General features: G+C 48.0%; 1 protein-coding gene across 2 annotated transcripts in view; it reads right to left on the bottom strand.

The window, feature by feature from the left end:
- Positions 1-9106, bottom strand: part of RCOR1 (REST corepressor 1) — an 86131-nt gene extending 77025 nt beyond the window's left edge. Inside the window, exons 1-2 of one of the 2 annotated variants that reach the window (XM_062577386.1) lie at positions 8881-9106; positions 8743-8802 (exon numbers count right to left, since the gene is read on the bottom strand). In XM_062577386.1, the coding sequence (XP_062433370.1) occupies positions 8743-8802; positions 8881-9064 (244 nt within the window). In that variant the 5' untranslated portion in view covers positions 9065-9106. The remainder of the gene's footprint in view (positions 1-8742; positions 8803-8880) is intronic. The other variant, XM_062577387.1, reaches the window with a different exon arrangement.
- Positions 9107-22278: the final 13172 nt, after the last annotated feature.

Below are 22278 nucleotides of genomic sequence, written 5' to 3'. Positions count from 1 at the left end.
TTTCAATGCAAGTTGCAAGTAAAGGGCTGCTTCAAAACAATGCTATTACATAAAAACAGACTTTTTCCAGCCCTAGCTTCTCGATTCTTCAAAAACCAAGACCATTTCCTATTAGCAGAGCTTTTTCTTAGCCTTTAACCATTTACAGTCCCTCTGTGGAACTGGAAGTCTTACATGTCATCTCTGTGGATTTTCGCCAGGAAAGGATTAATGACAAGGGAGGCCAGACATTACACATGTAAGTTTTGTTTATACATGTTAGAGATTCTGAACCTAGAAGCCTAGAAACTATGATTTGTGAAGCTGTGCTTTTGCACTGAAGTCTAGAAGGACACTGATTCAAGGTCACATACATCATTTAATACCCAACTTCTAAATCCAAGTCTCTATATAAAATAAATCCCAATCTGATAAGACACCTACTTGTCTAAAAGTACGTGCAAACGCTATCATGATGGGCTATTACAGATACCTATACAGAGCAGAATTGAAAAGCTGCTATGGACAGCCACGTGGTTAGACTCCTCTAATAGGAAAGCTATGCTAAGAAAATAAGCCAGAGGCACTCTCAAGCAATCATTATTTGTGAAATTCATCCAGGTGAAGAGCACAGAGATAAGGGAGGAGGTAAGGGGGTTGAATAACTTTTTAAGGACAGAAACTTGCATCCTTATCCTACTGCCCCTAATGAGGGGAGGGAAGTTTCTTTTGTTTTGTTTTTTAAAAGATGTATACCTACACACACACACACACACACACACACACTCCCAACCACAGAGATAAAGTACATACAAGACCCTGCTGATGTCCCCTAGAGGTACCCGCATGGTAAGAGGACAGGACGGTAGGGGGAAAGCATAGGCTAGAATTTGCGTCAGAGAGGGGATTTTTGAAATATTATCACACTGTTGCAGCCTCCTTTCCCCCCCCCCCCAAAGAGGCAACATTTACCAATACTTCCTTTATGAAGTTCAAAGAGCTAGCTGCTGCCTACAGCTGAATTTTTGAAGGTACACAGCAAGGTAGGTTAAATACACTTGTTTTTTCTCAAAACCTTAAATGAGAAGTAAAGCAGTATGTTCTTTAGGTCAAAACCACTAAAGATGGTCACATCACAATCTGTTGCATTTCAGAACAAATACCAGTAGGAGCATAAAAGTGCAGTTCTAGACTATGTTGAAGAAACATTTTCACTGCCTTCATTAAGGCTTCACACATTCTCAATCTCTCACAGTTTCAAGAAACACAAAGAAGTCAACACTTTCATATGGAACTATAAACTAAGAGCTTGTAAAGTTTAAGAGAATGAAAACTGATCTTAGATTCCTTATGAAAGCATTACCCAAGATAAGTTCCATTTTAAAAAAGCAACTTTTGTATTCTTACGAACAGAATTTTAGACCTTTTTCTCAAGTTTAAAAGCTTAAGAATGTGAAATAGCTCATCTTCTTACACAGTTCAGTCAAAGACTCTACCTAGTGCAAAAAGGGGTACAGATTTCCTAGGAAGGGAGCATGGTCCCTCTTTCTGATTTGGTCTCTATACTCATTAAAGAAACCAGTCACTTAAGAGGTTAGACCACTAGCCACACTGTTTCAAACTGATCTTACCTTAGATTTGTAACAGGCAAGGCAAGCCTTTTGCCACTAATTTTTGTATCAGAGGGAAGTGGAAATGGCAACTAGTGTTAACTTGAAGTTTTTGGGGAACCAGTTATTTTAGATTTACTGGCCCAATGTATATTAAGAAACTAATATTAAAGTTGCAATGCATGGCTAAAGGAAAAAAGTGCATACAGATGTCCAATAAAGCATTGCCATTTATGCTACATTGAAGGTATGTGACCAATCTAGAGCCCAGTATAAGCCGCATTATACAGTGTACCTTGATCAGAGGCAAAGATTTCTGAGCTAATTATAATGACTAATCACAAGGAGCTCTAAGCCTTCACTTGGCCAATTCACAGAACTAACTAGGGCTGAAAACACGAGTTTTAAGAGCAATTCATTAAGCAGCAGGAACTAGCTATGAAGAACAAAGCATTCACTCTACCTAATATTAATTCTAGTTCAGCCATTAATACATTTGTCAGTGCATGAGACAGCTATTACCTCCACATACAAACACTGCATGTGCCAGGCAGGGAAGGAAGCCACAGGCTTTGGCTACACTGAGATTTGTTTGTTTACTACAGCACGCAGGTTTCAAAAAAATGTACTATCTAAAGAGCAAGAAAGCTCTGAAACCATTCCTCAGAATAAGCTGGAATAGGAACTCTGTTCACCCCCAGCAACCACATACACTTCTTTATAGAACAGGCAAACAAACTGAGTGATAGCTAACTATGGAGTCACACAAGCTCAAAAATGGTCTCCCTTGGGCGAGCAGCTCAGGTAAGAAAGGTACAGCACCAAACCAACAGCTGCATTCCTGCTGAAGTGCCCAAGGTACATATAATAAACTCTCCAATTTGAGCACTATTTTACTTCATTTTTCTCCAGGGTCGATGTAAAAAACAGTTCAATATAAAGCATCAGCATTGTCAAGCATTCTCCTGCGGAGCCACTGGGACTGCACCCATTCTTGCAGCAGTAACAGAACCAAAAACATGCTGCAGTGAAGAAGCAAGACACGAGACCAAGATTTACCCACACGCTGGCAGAGCTTCCAGCAAAGTGATGAGGAGACAGAAACCATCTCCCCCTTTTTCAGGGCTGCCAGAGGCCAAACTGACCTTAAAAAACAGCCTTCACTTGTACCTAAGCTCCCATGGAGTTAAGATAGCTGGAAAACCTAGGTTTCAGTAACGGCTTTTGGTGGAGCACCTGGTAAGAACTTCACATCTGCTCTGCAGTACAGCAAGTACAGAAAGACAAGAAAGAGGGCAAGACAAATATAGCCTCTAAGGGTGTAAGTCACTGAGCAGACTAGAAGCAGGGGAAAAAACTCCTCTTCTTCCAGGAAGTTCAAGAAAAAATTGACAGAGATTAAATTTTCCTCTAAAAAAATAAATAAGAATTTCAAATACTAAGTAGCACCTGAAACCTAAAGCTATTTCAGTGGAAAACTATGCTATAGCACAGCTTCAGGGCTTCAACTTCCTACTCTTTTCTAATCAGACCCATAACCCAAATCCATCCTCTAGAGAAATTCACAATGCTCTCTGCCCACTTCTTTTCCAGAAGACCAACGTTCCCATTTCCAATCATATATCCACCACATTAACAGGGAAACCACATTTTTGTTGAAGAATGATGCTTGTCTCCTCAGCTGACAGCAAAAGGATCAAGGCACACCTGGTTTATCAAGAAACTATACAGCCTCTGTCTGTCAAAATGTTGGGAATTAGTGCATTATGGCTTGGTATTTCTGATTAGACCAAGCATCCTCATTATTCTCTCTGGTCTTTTCCACAGGGAGTGTTGCACTAAGGGAGTTCCTGACTGTTGTGTTTAAGGCAAAGTCATTTGAGGAAATGAGATAGCTTTCCAGGATACCAATATTTCCAGTTTCAGGAGCCTGGTTTTTGACTTTACCACTAGTTTAGATGGAGGTCCCAAAGTCTCACTGAAAGAGTGCACTTCCTTCCCTACCCCACCCCCATGAATCCATTCATCTAAACACCGTTTTCTCTTACAGTTGAGGACTCAGACTATTTGCAAACTATTAAGACTATTAGGGGCAGGACTACTTGCAAACAAAGAAACACAGCAAGCTGGCTAGGAGTCAGACTTGCCAAGTGCATGTCATAAGGGGGCCTTTCAACCACCTCTTGTTAAGGAGTTACAGTCCCCATTGTAGGCCAATAGGTGCTTCTGTTGACATGATTCAGCTATATCTCTCTGGAAAACTCTGCGAAGTAGCTGAAGAAGACACAGCCAAATGAAATCTGGTCTTTACAACCCGTTTCATTATGCTTTCACCTTTGATCCTAAATAGGCAGGCACTGTGAGCATTTTAAGAGCCACAGTGTGATGGATACATGCCCAGGCCTCCTCTGGGCATCTCCTTCCCTAGGAGAGGACATCACCACCACCTCCCTATCAGGCAATCCAGATCAGACAGCAAAGAGTGACCCCCCACACACACACAGACACACTAGACACAACTACGCTGACAATCTCTGACTATGTGGGAAAGGTTTTTTTTTCTTTTTTGGGTATAACACTGAAACAGCACAGCCCTGGCCATCCAGGAAAGCCAGTGAATCTTAAGCGTTCATGAAGCAGGATGCAGAATACAACTAACAGCACAGACCAGGGAATGAAATTCTCAAGACTTTCAGCAACATCCTAGCAGTGAGCATTTTCCAGTAGGCTTTTCTGCATCTAGAGGTGAAAGTACTACAAAATGTTTCTTTCCACCACTTTATTCTGTTAACTATTACAATACAACAAATAAGAAACTGGGAAGAGATCAGCTTCCCTGCAAACAAGTGGCTGAATTCCCCCAACTTACACACACTCTAGCTCTGGATCTCTGCAACATAGCTGAATCAAACCAAGTTCTGCTCATCTGTTTCTACCAGAAAGGCCCCTAGAATCTTCCTCCCAAAAAAGTGACTGACAACTGATGTCCAAAGATATAAGATTTGAGTCATATCTTTACTGCCATCAAAGGAAGGATGGTATCTACAGCTGTAGTGGTACAAAGGAGAAAGAAAGGCTCATCCACCATGAACATATGTAGAAATTTGGTGCAGGCAGTTCTCTTCAGGGAGTTATTTAACACTCTTCAAAATAATGAAAGCTTTAAACTTTCTTTAAAATCACTAGCTACATTAAAGTGTTTTCTCTCTCTTATTTTCAATATTCCAACAGTAAAGGAGTCTAAATAATAAGCAACAAGTAAAATGGTACAATATCAGTCCTTCCCCATATGAAAGATTTTTATTTAGCTTTAGGATATGTAATGTTTCCTTCAGTTGATTTTTTCCACTTCCAGGACGTGTGGGTTTCATTTGTATGGATTAAGAGAACCAAAATAGTTTTCTCTCTTTAAAATCCTCAATGTCTCAGATGGAGAATTCACAAGAAATGTTGACCTTTGTTTGCCACATAGAATTTTCACGTAGAAGTCGAACACTTCACTCTGAACTCTTAACATTAGTAAGACATGACATGGGAGAGATGATATCGTACATCTATGAAATAAAGGCCAAACAGTGAAACAAAGCTGAAACGCAAATTTTACCAATTCTATTCAGCTCTGGAGTAAAATTCTCAGCCCAGAAGTTTGCCTGTTCTTTTCCCCAGTGAAACAACTCATTTAACAAAAACGTTGCCTCTGCACACAGCGTGCCTTTACTGTATATTCTTACTATACCAATAAAAGAGAAAGTTTGTTTTTGAGATAAAACTAAAAGTGGGATGGATGCAGTGAGAACTTACTTTCCAAAGTAAGAGGAGAACAAGATAGGAAAGAAGAAAGGCAACAACGATTATTTTGGTAAAAACCCTATAGTGTTTGCCAGCATGTGGAACAGTCCTTCCTACTATAAAGAGTAAGGACCACCTCCTAAGGAGGATTCTCAGCCAGAAGAATCCTACAAAAAGTATTAAAAACTTGCACAAAGATATTTTAATCTAGAATTAAAACTAGCTATTTTCTAGTCCTAAGAATTAAGAAAAAACAAAGAAATGACTCCTGATCATTTTCTTCATACTCTGCTCAAACAAGAAGAGACACACAACCACTCTCTATCCTCCTCCACACTAACCAAAACTACGGTCCCTTCCCTCTATAAATCTAAATGATAATTAAGGAGATGCCCTCTTCACCTTTAGGTTGCACAAATATAATATTTTTTTCAGTCTTCTCCAGACATTAAATTTATAAAACCAACACAAGATCCCACCACCGTCTTGGAGTATTTACCTCTCTTTATTCCTGTAGCCTTATAGATAAGAATTCCAGGAAAGCCTTCCTCATTTTATTACTTTTTACGACAGCTAGCATATGGCTTAGGTGTGAAACAAAATTAAATGCTTTCTCTGCCCTTATGTATGGGGACAGAGAAACACCCACATAAGAGCGCTGATGTAAGAATCAGCGATTACAAATACACCTCAGCCAAACCTCAGGCAAAACTGAACGTAAAACACACATACACACACCCTAATCCATGCCTTATTTCAGTTCACATATAGCTACAATGGCATGAGTCCTTTGCATTTTATCAGCTAGATAATCTAAAGGTGAAAGCCTCCAGGACTCTACACTAAATAACCTTCAAGTCAATCAACCCCTAAAATTTCTAGTGAGAAAGGGATATAGTATCTGTGCACTTTGATAATACTGTTCCATCAGTTTAACCTTGAAATTACCAGTGAGATAGGACAATTTAACAGTTGCATTGGAAATGCATCACACTCCAGTTTATTAGGATTATTTAGAATTTTCTTTAAAATGAAAAAAGAAACAGGAAACAAAAGAGGCATAGCAAATAAACACAATATAGCCATTTAGCCATGCTTTTAGACCAGAAGAGATCACAGAATATTTCATGAATGTTTTCTTAATGTTTCATTGCGAAAATATTCCTGAGTAATTCCACAGGCCAGGAAATCAACATTAAATTCATTCAATTAAATATGTGCGCAGACAAAAGTTCACTTCAAACTTTTTAATTAACAAGCATATTAAAAAATAAAAATAAAAAAAGAGAGAGAGATAGACAGACAGACTGGTAAAGAAGGATGCAATGCCCATTCAGGTCATCAGAAGACTGATTGTTTACTTTAGGCCAATCTGCTACAGGCTTGGTATTACACCATGTACTCAAACAAGAGCGTCTGTTGAAGCTGTGTTGGGGTACATGTTACTCAGAAAAAAATTTGTCTCTAGCCACACCACACACTCCCCCCTCCCTCCCACCAGACACTGTGAAGAAGGCAATAACCTTTGTATAGGTCATTGTGCATCTATAAGTTAAAACCAGAACAATGCATACTGAACACATAATAGCGAGGAAGGGGCACGTAGTTCTGCCCCCCTCCCAAATCTATTATGTTAGAAAATGAATTGCACAAAAGAATGCAATTTGCAAGGGTCAATGAAAAGCCTAAGTATTGTTGTGATACCTGGCTAATAGCCAGTAAGATGCCTGTTGTGTGTTACAGAAATGTTGCATTTGACCTACAGATTGAAAAACAGTGTCAACTGCTGCCTAACTAAAGATTCCCCCCTCCCCCCATCACACTTTTTCTCCCTCCCTCCCTTTCCTCCCTTCCTCCTCCTGGTCAACCAAGAAATGGAGTTCCTATGTGCCGATACCTTGTATCTTATTTTTTCAAGAAAACGAAGGGGGGAGGGAATATTCCATAAACAAATACAAGCAATGCTGAAGTTAAATTTAAAAAAAGGGGGGGGGGGAAGAAAGAAAGAAAAAAAAAAATCTTGTTGACCTCCAGAGACTATAACAATTAAGACCAAAAAAAACACCTATATTTAATAATAAAAAAGCAACCAGCGTATCAGTACACAATACGAGCATGATCCAAGGGAAACATTTTCCTGAATTCACACAATAGTTACTCTCAGGATTATTCTGAAAGGAGATATTGTAGTTTTCTAAATCGCTATTTTTGTCTTAAGATGAGAGGTACAGAGAATTCAATTAAGTTTGGGCTAGGCAAGAGACAACTCCAAATGCTACGATCTCCAGATGGGAGGAGGGTTTTCACTAGCTTTAACCTACAGTTACAAAGGAACAATGCAAAAAATTTGCTTACATTTCAAACTAAGGAGGTCAACAGTCTGTCTTTATATATACAGATATACACGGAGATTCATCAATACCAACAAGCACCTGCCTTTCAGTACAGCCACAATTCCTTTGTTTGCTAAAAATTTGCTTCCATACCACTTTAAATTAGCTTACAAAGAGCTGCAGCAGAATAGCTGGAATGTGAAATATTTTTGGAAGCCGAATGGCTTCTCAGAAAGAAAGAAAGAAAAAAAAATACAAAGCCAAGACATTTTTAAATAGATAAATGGGTATTTACAACTTGATCTTTTTTAGTTCCACCCATATGATCGAGCCCACAAACACACAAGTCCAGGAGAGGAGGGAAGAAGAAGAAGAAGAAGAAGAAAAAAAAAAAAAAAAAAAAAAAAACCAACTGCCATCTCCAGCCTCTCCTAGCCCAGAGCTTCCCTGTTCTCCCTGCCTGCAAAGCGCCCTCTGGAAAGCATCGAGACTTCTTTTATGAACCGTGTGTGCTAGGGCTTTTTCCGGGGGGGGGGGGAACGGGGGGGGGAGCAGGGGGATGGGAGGGGGTCCTTGTTCTCGCCTTGGATCCCCGATCTGCAGAGAATGGAGTATGAGAAAAGAAAGAAATTTTAAAGGAGAAGCCGGGGGGGGGGGGGGGCAGTGTGTGTGTGTGTGGGGGGGCGAATGTTGTCCCCCCTCCCCCTGGTTACCAGAGCGCGGAGCCTCCGCACCTCCCGCGGGGGGGGGGGGGAAGGGGGGGGTGCACAGGACCGGGCCCGGCAGAGGGGGACCCTCCCCCCCCCCCCCAGGCTCGTTTCCTCACCACGTTTCCCCCTCGTTGCTGCCCCCCCTCCCGCCCCCCGCGGGCGGCGGGCCAGGCACCCCCCACCCCACCCCACCCCCCACAGAAAAGTTGCTGCTCCCCCCACCCCCCACAGGAGGGCCCCGCCCGGCCCAGCCCCCCCCCCCCCCCCCCCCGCCCCCATCTACCCCCTCTCCCCCCTCCCCCCCCGGTACCACCGACTCACCGGGGTCGAAATCGGGCACGACGGCTTGGTACTGGGGCCCGACCCTCATGCCGCCGCCTGCTGAGGAGCAGAGGGGAGACGCGGCGTTAGCGCGGCCCGGCGCGGCGCGAGCGCGGCCCGGCCCCCCCGCGCACTCACCATGCTCTTCATCACTCGAGGAGCCCGAGCTGCCTTCCTCCCAGGAGTTGCTGCTGCTGTTCCCATTGGGGGCCGCAGCCAAACTTTTATTATTCCCGTTATTACTAGCGCCGGCGGCGGCATTGTTATTCCTGCCCCTGCGCTTCCCCGAGACCTCCGGGCCCTTTTCGATCATGGCTGGCATTTGGGGCGGGGGGGAGCGCACCGAGAGGCAGAGCGGAGTTTAGAAACTGGTGTGTGTTGGGGGGGGGGGGGGGGTGCCGAGCCGGGCCGGGCCGGGCGGGCCGGGCCGGGGGAGGCGCCGGGGGCGGGCAGAGCCGCGGGCGGGCGGGGGCCGGGGCGGGCCGGGCGCGGCGGCGGCGGCGGCGGCAGCGCTACATCCCCCGCAACGGCCGCCCCGAACTTTGAGGCTCATCCCAGCCCAGCGCCGGGACTCCGCTCAACCTGCGATGCTGCCCGTGCCCAGCCCCGCCTCCCTCCCCAATCCCGCCCCCTCCCATTGGCGGAACCTACATTTTGGGCGGCCAGCCCGCCTGCCGATTGGCCGGCGCCGCCTGCCCATCGCGGCGGCCCCGCGCTTCCGTTTGCTAGGTTAGGTGGAGGCGTATCGCCGCCCGTGCGCGCTGCGCGCTCTCCCCGCCCAGCGGTCGCCGCCGAGGGGGCCGCGGCGGCCTCGCGCGCCGTTGCCGAGGCGCCGCTCCGCGGCCGAGCCGGGCGCGAGCAGAAGCCGAACGGGCTGCGGGATTCAAACGCTGCGCTGGGCGCTCGGTCGCGGGGCAGAACGGCGAGGGACTATTTTCCCCCCGGGCCCCCCCCCCCGGGCCCCCCTCCCGCGGCGGAACGTTACGGCGCGGCCGAGCAGTTCGAACGGGCGCTCGTACAAAGCGCCGCGGCCCGGCGGGGGCCGGGGGCGGCCGCCGCCCCGCGCCCCCCTTCTCCGCCGGGCCGGGGCCGGGGCCGGAGCGGCCGTGTGGGGAGCAGCGGGGCGGGGGAGCGCCCGGCGAGGGCTACCGGGGGGGGGGGGTGTCCACGGGGCCTCTTGGTGCAGCCGCGGGCGGCCGGTTCCCGGCCCTTCCCCCCCCCCCCCCCGGGAGCTGTTCCCGTCGCTGCAGATGGGCAGGTCGAGCCTGGCAGCAGCAGCGGCGCCGACGACCCCCGGCGCCCCGGCGAACCGGGCCTGGCCGGCAGTGGGGGCTCCCTCCGCGGCCTGGCGGGGTCCTGCCACCCCCCCCCCCCCCCGGAACACCTCGGAGGAGCCGCTGGGGTTTGCGAAGGCCTCGCGCAGCGCAGAAACCTCCCCGCGTGGCCGCAGTTGCAAAATGAGGCTTTCAGGCTATACATTTTTAAGAGTCAAGGGAAAAAAAAAAAAAAAAAAAAAACATTTTCCTATGTGTTTGGGTGTTCGCAGAGTCTGAGCTGAGCACGTGCGTGTACTCCTGCGCCACCAGTTTTAAACAACGCCAAAATGGGGAAAGGGTCTGTGAAAGGGGCGAAGGAACAAAACAAAAGAGGAAGCGAGACCACTTTTCCTTTCCATGTTTTTTCACGTGTTTCACGAAGCTCCTATCGGTGAACCGTGTACACTTCAGGGGAAAAATGACTGGCGGGGGCGGAGGGAGGGGGGGAACCAGACCTGTCCTAACAAAAAAACGGGCAGCAGAAGTGTACAGACTGCTAGGTTTCATTTCCTGCTCGAACTGTGCAGTCCGGAGAGGTAAAACAATGCATAGTCACGGCAAGCAGCTTGTGGGGTGTGTCTTTTATTTTGATTCAAATTAACTTCTGTGGCAAGTTTTTTTGTTTTGTTTTTTTTTTTTTTGGCCAATGCAATTAAAACTGCAATTTGACTAGCAGCAGTTATCGCATATCAGACAAACTGTCCCCAGCCACTCCCGTCCTCCCTCTGCTGTTTTAATCCAAGAGAATTTGTAGAGGGGGAGGGGGAAGGGACTGCTGGTGAAGAGCTAGAGTTTTTAATACTGGACTTAGGGTCCCATTTTCTATCTTACTCTTCTTTTTTCAAGGTGATTTTGTTTATAAGTGGTAGTCTGTCTCATCAGAAAGGGTCCTTAATTTTCATGCAATGTTTTAGCCATTAAAATTAGGGGAAGAAATACATTAACCTCTTTGAAAGGTATGCTAGCTCTTTTCAGTGTTTGTTTTCTCCTCCATATTCAGTACATATATATCGTGTATGCATACTGACAGATGCATTATCAGTTGTCTAAATATACACATGCATATACATGTAAATATAAAATCTACATGGCATTTATTGATTTGCAGCAAAAAAAAAGTTTATATGTACTTCATAAAGGTAACTTGTAGCTCACAAAACTAAATTTTATGACAGCAACCTCTGACTACACAGTCTTTAAACACATTTATTCTAAATCATGGGAATAATTAGTGATGCTCTTAAACCCCAGCACTGACAGCTGCAAATATTTCCTGGTGCAAAGTGTATTAGTTCAGCAATGTAGAGCACATTTTCATGACAGACAGAAATGCAAACATAGCAGAATGTTCATCATCCCGCTCTGCAATCCAATACTTCTTCAGAAATGCAAGGGGAGGGCCTTAGCACCCAACTTTTCATTTTAAAAAAATGAGCTTAAGTTAAATTCAAAAGGTTTCTCGATCTACTTTGCAGGCCCCAGTCCTGAAAAAAGTAGCTTACCCAAGGATTAGACTGAAGCACACCTGAGCGTTCAGCTTGCGCTTGAACCTGTGACCGCAGATGTGCTCCCACGGAGATGTGTCTGTAACTTTGCAAATCAGGGCCTAATTTTGGTCTTCCTTCACTTCCTCTCCCTCCTTTCTGCTCCCGCGCTCAGAGCTGTTACCCGCTTTGGCCTCAGGATTCAAACTCATAAAAGATTTAGGCTATAATGTGACTCTTTTAAGCTGTTGAACTGCGTGAATTGCTTATTTTTCTTAAAACTTTGGCCCCTGGCTCCGGGCAGGATTTTGCTGCGCCGTTGGCAGCGGACAGTGGGTGACGGATGCCGCCCACGCGGGACCGCGGCGCCGCTCACTCGCCCGGGCCGGGTTCAGGAGATGCCCGGGGGGAAGTGGGGGTCAGTCCCCCCTCCCTTGGGTACCGAAGGGGGGTGTGCATGCATGTCTGTCTGTCTGTCTGTCCCCTCCAAGCAGGAAGTCTCAAAGCTGTCGCAGCCGCTCGGCGTCTGTCACAGCCCTTGCTTCAGGCCGGCGCAGCCCTTACCATCTTTGTCCCAGGGCGGGCATTTTTTTCCAACCTTTCAGTAGAAATTCCTGAGCCATGAACTTAACATCTCTGATGCAGGCGAAGCTTGTCTAACCTGTCGTAGAGTTTTTTGTGTTTGTTTTGCTACCTTAAAAATGATGTTGGGCTTCTTTCTTAATATTTTAAAGTTTTGAGAAACTGTCCCAACACAGCGTTAGAGATTTTGGTGTTGTTCTTGAACTTGGAAAAATTCTTATCCAGCCATAAAGAAAACTCTTCCCAGAGTGCAGGCGAGGTTGTACACAGAGCCTGGGCACAAAATACAGAATTGTATTCTGTATTTTATTTTTCAGCAGCAACAGGGAGTGCATGTTTTGCAGCCTCTGAATACTGCAAATGCCAAATGAGCAAAGTTTGAAGCAATACATATTCTTCCTCCAGCTCATCCCACTTGCTCTGGATCCTACAATTGACTGCAGCCGTGTCCCCATATATCCAGCTGAGGTTCATGAAGCCGCACGTAGGATCAGTGGGAGGAGTTTCATATACGATCAGTAGCAGACTGAGAGTCACGTAATGCAAGGACAGCGTTTTTCCTAGCCCCTGAGCTTGGCTGGTGCTTCTGGACGTAACTGTAATTTAGATAATTTAACATTAAAAATGATTAGTGTGTTCAGCAGTTTAGTTACCAAAGCAAAAGGGAAAAAATAAGTCTTTTCCTTATAAAGATGGTGTCACTGCTGTGCACGCTTCCTGTAGCCTAACAGGTTGGACCAGGCAGGACTGCCTTCTAAAATAATTTCTTGAAATTTGGTTATCTTTGTCAAGGGAAAAGCTTCTCTCCTTGCCAACTTTTAAATGAAAACTTTTTATTGCCATTAACCCTGTCAGTCCCACAACTAAAATACAGAAGTAGTAGTAATGGGTGAGGATACCAGACAGCTGAGCAGAGTACATTCCCCTGATAAAAAGCAAACTGTCTTTCGCCTGGTTCTTGATTTCCTCCTTGCCGCGTCAGCATTTTGTGTCACATCCAGATGGCTGTCACTTCTTGCAGCAAAGAGTTACAAAAACAAAAACTTACCCATTTGCTTGAGTTGTAAAACGCAGCTCTGCCTTTGTGAGTATTGTATTTTCCTTGAACATAGACAAGCTAAAAATGCTTACCTGAGTGCGAATGTGCATATGTTTATACATGGGCATGTGTACATATATATACCTCCATATATTTGGTTGCTCGTAGTAGAAGGGACAACTAACCACTCTCTAGACTGATTGCTTTTAATACTGAAAGGCTATTAATCAGAAAAGCATTGCCCTTTGAACAACACTACGGGTTGTTCTTTTTTTTTTTTTTTTTTTTTTTTCCTTTTTTTCCTCTGGTACTAAGCTGCTGTTAAAGCAGAGTGGAAATCATGGAAATCAGGTTTATAATCTCCCACGTTAGAGCTTCATGCTCCGAGTTCGACAACAGTTTGGGCTGGAATTTGAAAGGACTGTACAGGAGTTGATGCCTGGCTTCCTCGGGTTTCAAGGGGACTTAGGTGTTCAAAAGCCAAATCTCTGGGGGCATTTAGATACCTAAAGATGTAAACAGACATCAAGAGGAATTTTCAAAAATCACCTCTTTCTGTATGAAAATCCCAAGGGGCACCTAATTCCATTTTAAGATGAAGACCTTAAAAATGTCCATCCTTGAATCTCCTGTGCCCTTTGGAAATTCTTCCTGGTAACCTTTCAGCCTGAAAGCTGATTTTGGAGAAGGAACAAAAAGGCACATTTTAATCCAAATCTTTATTTCCCACCGGAGGGAACGGCTCATATCCCGTATGGATATACAGCAGAAAAATGCAGGTGGGCGCTGGTGGGAGCGAGCAGGTGCAGGAAGGCTGGGGGCCTGGGTGAGCGCCGGTGGGGGGTGGCAGCCAAGCACCGCCGAGGTGGTCCCAGCACCGCGCACCCGGAGCCGAGGACACCGGGGCTCCCGGCCCAACGTCAATGCCAGCGGGAACGAACGAACAGCTGGGCCTGGGGACAAGGGAGGGGATGGGGATACATCCCACCCGGACAACGCCAGGGCAAAGGTAGGATGAATACTTGGACTCGGGAGCTTTTGCACGGCAGACACCAGCTACGAAGGTGCTGCCTTGCTCTCTGGAGACCTCGCTTTGGCACGGTACCTTCTCGGGGACGGAGTGGCAGAGAGCATCCCCTCTATCCCAGCAAGGTGTGAACGCAAACGCCGGCGAAGCTGGTCTCAGCATCAGCACTGGGAGCAATTTCACAGCTCGTGAGCCAGAGGGCAAGGAGGGCCACGCGCCCCTACGCGCTGCGGGCAGCTTTCCCTTAGCAAGGACTCCATCCCCGGGGCATGTGGCCTGCCCCCACCGCTCCCGCGGGGCTTCCTGGCCCCCTTCCCACCGCAGAGCTGCTCTCGGCTGCGCCCTGCTGCCCTTCGCCTCCCCTCGGCTCGGCCGGCCGTGGGGCCAGCCCACGCGCGCCGCGAGCTGCCCCGGCGCCTGCTGCAGCTGGCCTGCGAGCCAAGGTTTAAGAGCAAACGCGACCTGCGAGCACTGAGGAAACGCCACCGCTGCCTGGTTTTCCTTCTGCCCGGGTCGAGCCCGCAGTAGCGCACTCAAGGGAAAACACAAGACGCTGGGGGGCAGCCAGCAGTAACCCTGCTTTCCCATGAGCTCCTGCGCAGTTTAGGGCTAATAATACCTCTTTTTGGCTTGGCGCCCAAAAAACAAGCCGGATTTTTTTTTTTAAGACTTCCCTCCTCTTTGCTTCTCCCCACCCTGCACCCCCGAGGAGCAGCAGCGAAGGAGATGAGAAGCAGAAAGCGGGAAGGGAGGGCATGGAGACAGGGGGTGACAAGGAGCTCGGCTGTGGCATTAACCCCTGCAGAGCCGGTGCCTTCTCCCAGAAAGCAAGCCCTGCGTTATGCGGGAGGACGGGCATCTTTTCCCTTCCCGAGGATCAGGAAGAGGCACTTACCTAAACCAGTGCTGGCAGCCTTGGGTAGCTGGCAGTTTTGCTCCACTCAGTTCTGCGTTTAAGGAGAAAATCTCCGTATCACAACAGAAACACGAGGCGAGAAGAGATCCATCATCCCTTAACAAAACAAACAAGGGGAATCAGGTTTCTCCCTGGGAGCTGCTTCATCACGGGAAGTGCAGCCAGTGCAGAGCTGCTCTGAAGAGCCCATCACTCTCTCTCCATAAACTTCTTGCATTTCATTTCTCCCCATGCTGTCTCAGCAGTGGGGCAGCCAGTGCGGGCTAAATCCCGGCTCCATTAAAGGAGACACAGAGCTGCAGATGCCTGAGTTTTCAGGTTGACCAAGAGTCCAATAACTTATGTTTTTTTTTCTCATGGGAGATTTAGAACAAGAAAGCCACACCGTGTCACTTTTGGGAGCTCCTCGTCACAGGAGCCGGTGGGATGAAGACTGGATGCTGCACATTAAAAGAGATCCAGGGGTTTAACAGCAGATACTAATTTAAAGAGTTTTGCGAGGGATACAATCCCTTATGCTCCAGCATTTAAATCAATCCTCATTTTCTGACTGATGGAGGAAGAATTATTCCCCACGAAGCTCACTGCCAGCAGCAGGGCAACAGACTCAGGGAAGATCCGGCCGGGTCCAGGAGAACAACTCCTCCGTGTGAGGCTTCCCGGCTGCCGCCGCCGCTGGGATCTGCTGGCGAGAGCTGCCAACGTGCCGCTGGGACCGACGTGCGCAGAGGGGCTCTGGGCCCCCCCGGGGGCACCTGCACGTTTGTCACCAGCTGGCTGATCTTGTGCTAAGCCTAGTGACCAGGAAGGGAGGTCCAGATGAGAGGCAGCTGCTGGCTCCTAAAATCCCGCCGAAAAAATCCCTGGTTTGACTTTCTCCCAGCAGAGCCCCCTTTACGGTGCCGTTCAGCCCACGCGCTCCCCGTGACGTGGGCGGCTCTTGGGAAAACTCAACCAGGGCTATCCCACAGGGCCTCCAGCCACTGCCACTCCCGCTGCTGAGGGAACCCCTAGAAATTCATCTGAAATTGCTCTCAAAATATGCAGTCATAGGTCCAAGGACATTTCTAGGAGAGAGGGTGAAAATTCATAGGCCTATATAGCCACACACATATGGGAGAGCGGAGGAGATCCTGCTGCTCGCACCCTTCTGCCATAGGTACGCGGGGGTCGCTCAGCTGAAGACCCTGGCAGCTCCCTTCGCTGGAAGACCAGCACAAGAAGAATCAGGCCCAGCGTTTCCGTGAACATACCCCTAAGGCGTATTAGGACTCATCAGGACTCGAGGGCTGACCTTTCCCCCTCTCTCTTCCCTTTATTCCAAATCTAATCTGGAAATCTCAAACGCAAGTGGTCTCAGCGGGAAGGGAGAGGAGTCAAAGCTGGTTCCTCCCTGCTATTTGCTAAAGAAAACCTTCAATGCAGAAAGCCTGGAAAAGAAAAAAAAAATCAATGAAAGCTTAATCTGTTGTCAGCTGAAGTATTAATCACCAACTTAAAAGAAGAAACAATTTTGAAAACGCCATGACCTAGTACCTCCTAAAATCACAAGAAAACGCAATAGCTGCATTCCCACCGGCACCGGGCTTTTCCCTTATTGCACACCACAAGGTCCAAATGTCCCTTCTCACTTAAACCGGGGCGAAGCTGCAGTTTTCCCTGCTCCAGACACGCTCAGAGACACGGGAAGGCTCTGGAGTGATCCTGAGCCGATATCCGGGATCACAGATCTGCCCCCTGCTGTTGCTGTGCCTGCAGCAGGTAACAATAATGATTTTTTTCCAGATAGGCTGTAATGCCTTAGAAGGAGCATTTACAGCCCGTTGTGTAAATTTGAACAATAATCGCTTTTTTAAAACATGGGTTTTCCATATGACAGGAACTAATGGCCCTTTCAGAGCGGTTATGGTCTATCTGGTCAACATGGTTTCTATTCACGCACGCTAAGAGAAATTTTATAGCCGAACTAGGAGGCCTTAAAAATGGGCCTTCCACCGGGAACGCAGGCGCACGACTTGGAGTGAGCCCTGAGAGGAGAGCAGCACCCCTGTCCCGGGGAGCCAGAACCCCCCAAGTCAGAATCCCCCTTTCCAGCGCCCCTAACGCGACCCCCAGGCACCCTCATCGGCTCCAAAAGGCACCGAGGAGGTTCAGAATTAGCCCCTCATTACAACCCTGTTTGTCACCCTGTCTCCTGCTCCTCTCTGCGGGCCGGAGGAGAGGGCCCCAGCTGCCAGAAATGCTCAACACCCGCATTTCCAGGTAAACCAGAGTGCGGGCTGCTCGGCGGCTCTGAAAAATCAAACCCATGGAGCTCTAAACGAAGGCTTTTATTTAAAAAAAAGGAAAAAGAAAGACAGGCTCACCATAACTTTATTCTCTACTGCGAGAGCTTTGTTGTAAAGGAAAATAGCGTATTTTCCAGACTGTTTGATTTCTTACGGCCTCCCCACTACAAACTGTACCAGGTACGTCCTCACGTCAACACGTTTACCTGCCCATTTCACTGCTGGAAAAGAAAACAAAAGTTTTCTTATTCAGCAATAGAGGAAACTGGTTTGGGTTTTCTTTTTTTTTTCTTTTTTTTTTTTTTTATTTTATTCAGTACCAATTTTATATGTGAAATGTGAATAATCTGATTCCTGCCAAATATTCCTGTTGCCCACATTGTGCAGAGTAGATACCTGTCCAGCCTCAGTGGCAACCTGAACCTACTCTAAAGCTGGAAAAAGCAAGAGAATAGCGGTTATAACATGTTATTACTTATTTATTCAAATGTTTTAACTGTACCTCCCTTCACCTCTTGGCTCCCTCCCCAAAATCCTACGAAATGAGCAGCATCAAAGGCCTGACCGTCAGCCAGCGCAACAGCTCCACCAAAATTAGTGCATTTATACCAATTTACGGCAGCTGAGGATCTGGCAGAGCATGTGCGATGAATACCTACTTCTCCCAAGAAAGCTACGCCTCCGAAAACCATTTCCCCACTGCGGCATCTCCCACCGGCCCTGCTAGGGCACCGAGCACCCGTCCTAGCCGCAGCGTCTCTCCCCGGAAAAGGTGAAAAGGCGTCGAGCCAAATCTGGCACCAGATACGCACCAAGGAAAATCTCAAGAGCATCTGTGAATGGAGAGTTTGAAAGAGGGAGGAACAAAATCAGGGCACATATGTTAACAGATGGGAACGGTAGCTATGGTGACCACGGGCAGGCGAAGCGCAGACCGTCCTGCCTGAATTCAGCCGGTCCTTTCTGACGACAAACTGCAAGGATAAAGCAAACTTTTTAAAATCCTGCCAGCTCTCGGAAGGACGAAACCAAAGGGAGCAGGGCCCAGGGGCCCGCTCAGCCCTGCGCGGATGGACCCGTGTGCCCGGCGGCAGCGGAGCCGCGCGAGACGGAAACCAGCACTGCCGCCGGGTCACGTTTTCCCTACGGCGTCGCCTCCCAACACCGAAGCAGCAGCGGTTAGCTCGCTTTTCCGTGCGGTGACTCCTCACTAGATGGCTCCTCACGGCAAGCAACCGCGGACGGCTCCGGGCAAAACCTCCGCCAGCGGGATGCCGGCAACGCGGCGCCCGCGGCTGAGCAGCACTGCGCTGCACGGCCGCCCGGCTGAGCCAGCGCCGCCACGCTGGCCGCAAGCTCTGAAACGGTGGAAGAACCTGCAGCCCGCGAAGGGATCCCTTTATTCCGCCCCCCGCCCTGGCAAATCAACACGGACGAATACGCTGGAGCAGGTCAGCGTCAGCACTCGACATTGATGCAAATACACGGATTACAGAATTATAGCAATTACATTAAATAACTCGCTGGGAAAATTTCATTACAGCTGCTCAAAAGATAGCGCATGTCCCGTAAGCAAGCATAAGCCGTGCCAGACCAGTGCAAGAATTTACTAATAAAGCAGTATTTGATCGTCCAATTAGTGGAACTGTTATCTTCCCGTAACAATGCGGGGCTTAAGAGTTTTCAGAAAGTAAAACATTCTGTCTCGTGTTTTAAAAAAAGTAACACCCGGCAGACTTTTCTTTTCTTAGCAGCCTCCCCTTGAAATGCCGTTGTTTACTGCGGGCCTCTAGGGCCGGGTTAGCAGAGGAGGTTGTTTGCTTTAGAGTCCATGTGCAGATTTTGTTGTTGCTGTTGCTTCTGCTACTGTCAAGCTGTTTCCTACATGTCACCGTGGCAAAGCTCACACACAGCTAACGCGGAAGAAGCGAATCGCTGAACCCAGAAATGACGTCGAGATTTCGTTCTCTCTATGCAATATGCTTCCCCAGGTTGACATGCTCATAGCAACCGGGGGAGCAGCTCATGCGTCAGGCCAAAGAGGAGCTATGTCATCACGCAACGAGCCTTGGAGCCGCGCAGTAACATCAGTGCGCCTGCAGCATCCAGTGAGGGATTTCTATAACGTTGCTTGTAGTTAGCACAGTTTTTTTTCTATAGCCCTGCCTGTGGGCAAGTATCGTGGCGGCTGAGACTTCGATTGCCCCCAGCAGCACAGAGCATTTCACCCTAAGGCTTTCCTGCTCTTCCTTTTCAAAACGGGAAGGAGACGAGACGCCTGCTTTGATAGCACTTTGAAAGACCCAGCTAAGACCTCGTGGTTGCACCTTGGCTATTACTGTTCTGCATCCTCGGTGCTCAGCGTGCCAGGGAGGAGAAGGGCTCCTGCCCTGGCCTTCGCCAGTCCCAGCCCTTCTGCAATCAAATGGAAACAAAAAAAGAAAGAAGAAAAATACTCAACTTTGTAACTTTTCTTTCTGCGGTTATGCATCACACTCATTAGAGGGAAAGGGAGCACACAACTTTTGCAGTTGGTTGTGGGTTCCCCCATTTTTCTTACAACTGTGCAAGTGTAACAGCTGTATACATGTGAGACTTTCTATTTTCATGCTGCTTTACACCAAAATAAAGGCCTCAGTTGTTGCAGTTAATGATTAGACTCCATGTTATGCCTCTGGGAACGGAGGAGCAGAAAAGCTCAGAGAAACAGCAAACTTAATGAGTTCTTTATTTGAAGAGGGAAACATTTTCAAAATGTTTTCCAGAGCTCACAGAACCGATTTGGAGGCCGTGTACACATCCTCTTCTGCGAGATGCAGCTCTTTCAGAGGAAAAAAATTAAAACTCATGGCTGTTCAGCAGCAGCCCCTCACCTAAGGCTTCCTGGCCCTCGAGCTCCCAGCTGAGCTGCTGTGTGAAGAGTCACTCGTCTGTCCAAATGAAGTAGGTCACCCTTATGTGACTTAATAGATCTTCTTACCAGTAAGGTTCATCCTGGCATGCCTCCCTGCAGGACCCTGGATATGCCATGCCATCACCTAGAAACCAATATCCAGCTGTGCAACAAGCTCTGGGAGGACGAGGAGGAGGAAGGCCAGGGATTTGTATGCACTTGCCTTGCCGCAAGCCTGCAAGCAGCCCCAGAGCCAGGTTTGAGGAGATGCCTTCTGGGGACAAGCTGTCAAGGCCAAACTTCAACCCAAGGGCCCGCTGGGGCAACAGAAACCCCGCCAGTGCAGCCCCAGCTCCTGGCACCTGCGGGTGGGTAAGGCCACCTACGAGCCACTCTAGGTGGAGACCCTACCATAAGCTCTGCTTGCACCAGGAGCTAAAGCCACAATGTGTAGCTCTGTCCTACTTTGTCCTGGTTCAGATGTCCCTACATGAGCAAGCTGTGCCTGGTGCTTCAGAGGGCGTTCGGGTTTGCACATGAAAGAGAGGTAAAATAACTGGCGTTGCACAACACCTACAGTACTGGAAGTGGTCACCCACTGGATCCGTTCTGCTCCGAAAGCTCTTTGGAGTGAATGACGCGCAGACTGCAAGAAAAACGCGCACACAACACATGAGATGGTCTCCTGGGCTGTCATACAGCGAGAAGAAAAAGCCTCTTGCTCCAGCCACCCCATGTGTCCCGCTTTTGGCATTCCTCTCCCCATTCTCCGCTGCGTGGCTCCGGCAGCGGCTTTCCGGCTGGAGGCCCCAGCCCGGCCCTGATCTGGCAGGCAGCACCATGGGCTCTCCTAGGGCTCAGCACCCACTTTCAGCTGGGTCTCAGGCAACGTTTTTTCTAATCCCAAGTTAAAACTTAAACTCCAGAGGTGCAGGTGGAGGGGGCTCACCTCCTGTGGATCCTGTGTTTCCTGGAACAGATCTTTTAACTTGGTGATGAGCAGGAGGTGAAGACGTTTCTATTCAGATCCTTATTTTGGCCCTTCAGTAGCGGACTTTAGACTGGAAATGGCACTCTTGACCTTGCTGTCACCCCAAACAGACAGTCAAAATTTAAGCTGCTGTTTCTTTTCCAGCTGTTCATGCTGTTCCAAACACTCGGCCAGGAATTGTAATCATTCTGCCACATCTACTCTGACAATAAAATCAACTCTGCTTTGCGTTTTTCCCCCCAACCTTTCTCTCAAGCCATATACCACCAAACAAAACCAGGCTTTTCCATACGTAAAATGGTTATCAGCCATTCAGGTTTTACTTAGAGCTCTTTGAACGGGCTGCAGAGATGCTAGATAGGTGGGGATGAAATGTAATAAATAGCATAAGCTGCGCTGTGGCCCACCAGCACCATTTCCCATGGGGTGTCCCCCTGTGCCCCCCTCCTTTTGGGGCTATTGTCCTTACTGACAGCTACAGCAGCTCTAATAATTAATGTTAAGAACATGTTTCATTGCTGTGAACAGTGAAATTACCCATGCGATGATCAGAGCAAAACGTATTCACATCTAAAACAACTGAGCCAAAGTCAGTGTCGTTGCCACCAGTTCACCTCGTTCTCTGGTCACATGTGAACGCAAGAGGAGTTTGCAGCCTCCATGAGTCCCCATTGCACTTGCCTCGCGTTGGCTCTCACTGGGCTTTACGCGCTCATCTCACGCTGGGAAGTTGTGTGCCAGCTTTGGGCATGAAATAGCTAAAAAGCACAGAGAAGTACGTCCCTGGGCTCTCCTGCAGAGCCAAGAAGTGACTTGCAGGCTCTAGCCTGCTGGCAAGACAACCTCCTCTCAGCTGCCTGGAAAGGCCCCAAGCAAGGTGCACACACACTGAAATCCTCAAATACGCACAAAAGGTTTGTTTGCATCCCATCTTATTCCCAAATCTTCTCACCTCTTTTGCTGATGACTTTATGAGCAGCACCTTGCAAGCTGTGGAGCA

This window comes from Rhea pennata, chromosome 5 (genome assembly GCF_028389875.1).
Source record: "Rhea pennata isolate bPtePen1 chromosome 5, bPtePen1.pri, whole genome shotgun sequence".
Lineage (NCBI taxonomy): Eukaryota > Metazoa > Chordata > Aves > Rheiformes > Rheidae > Rhea > Rhea pennata.
This window is presented reverse-complemented; position numbering and strand designations above follow the sequence as displayed.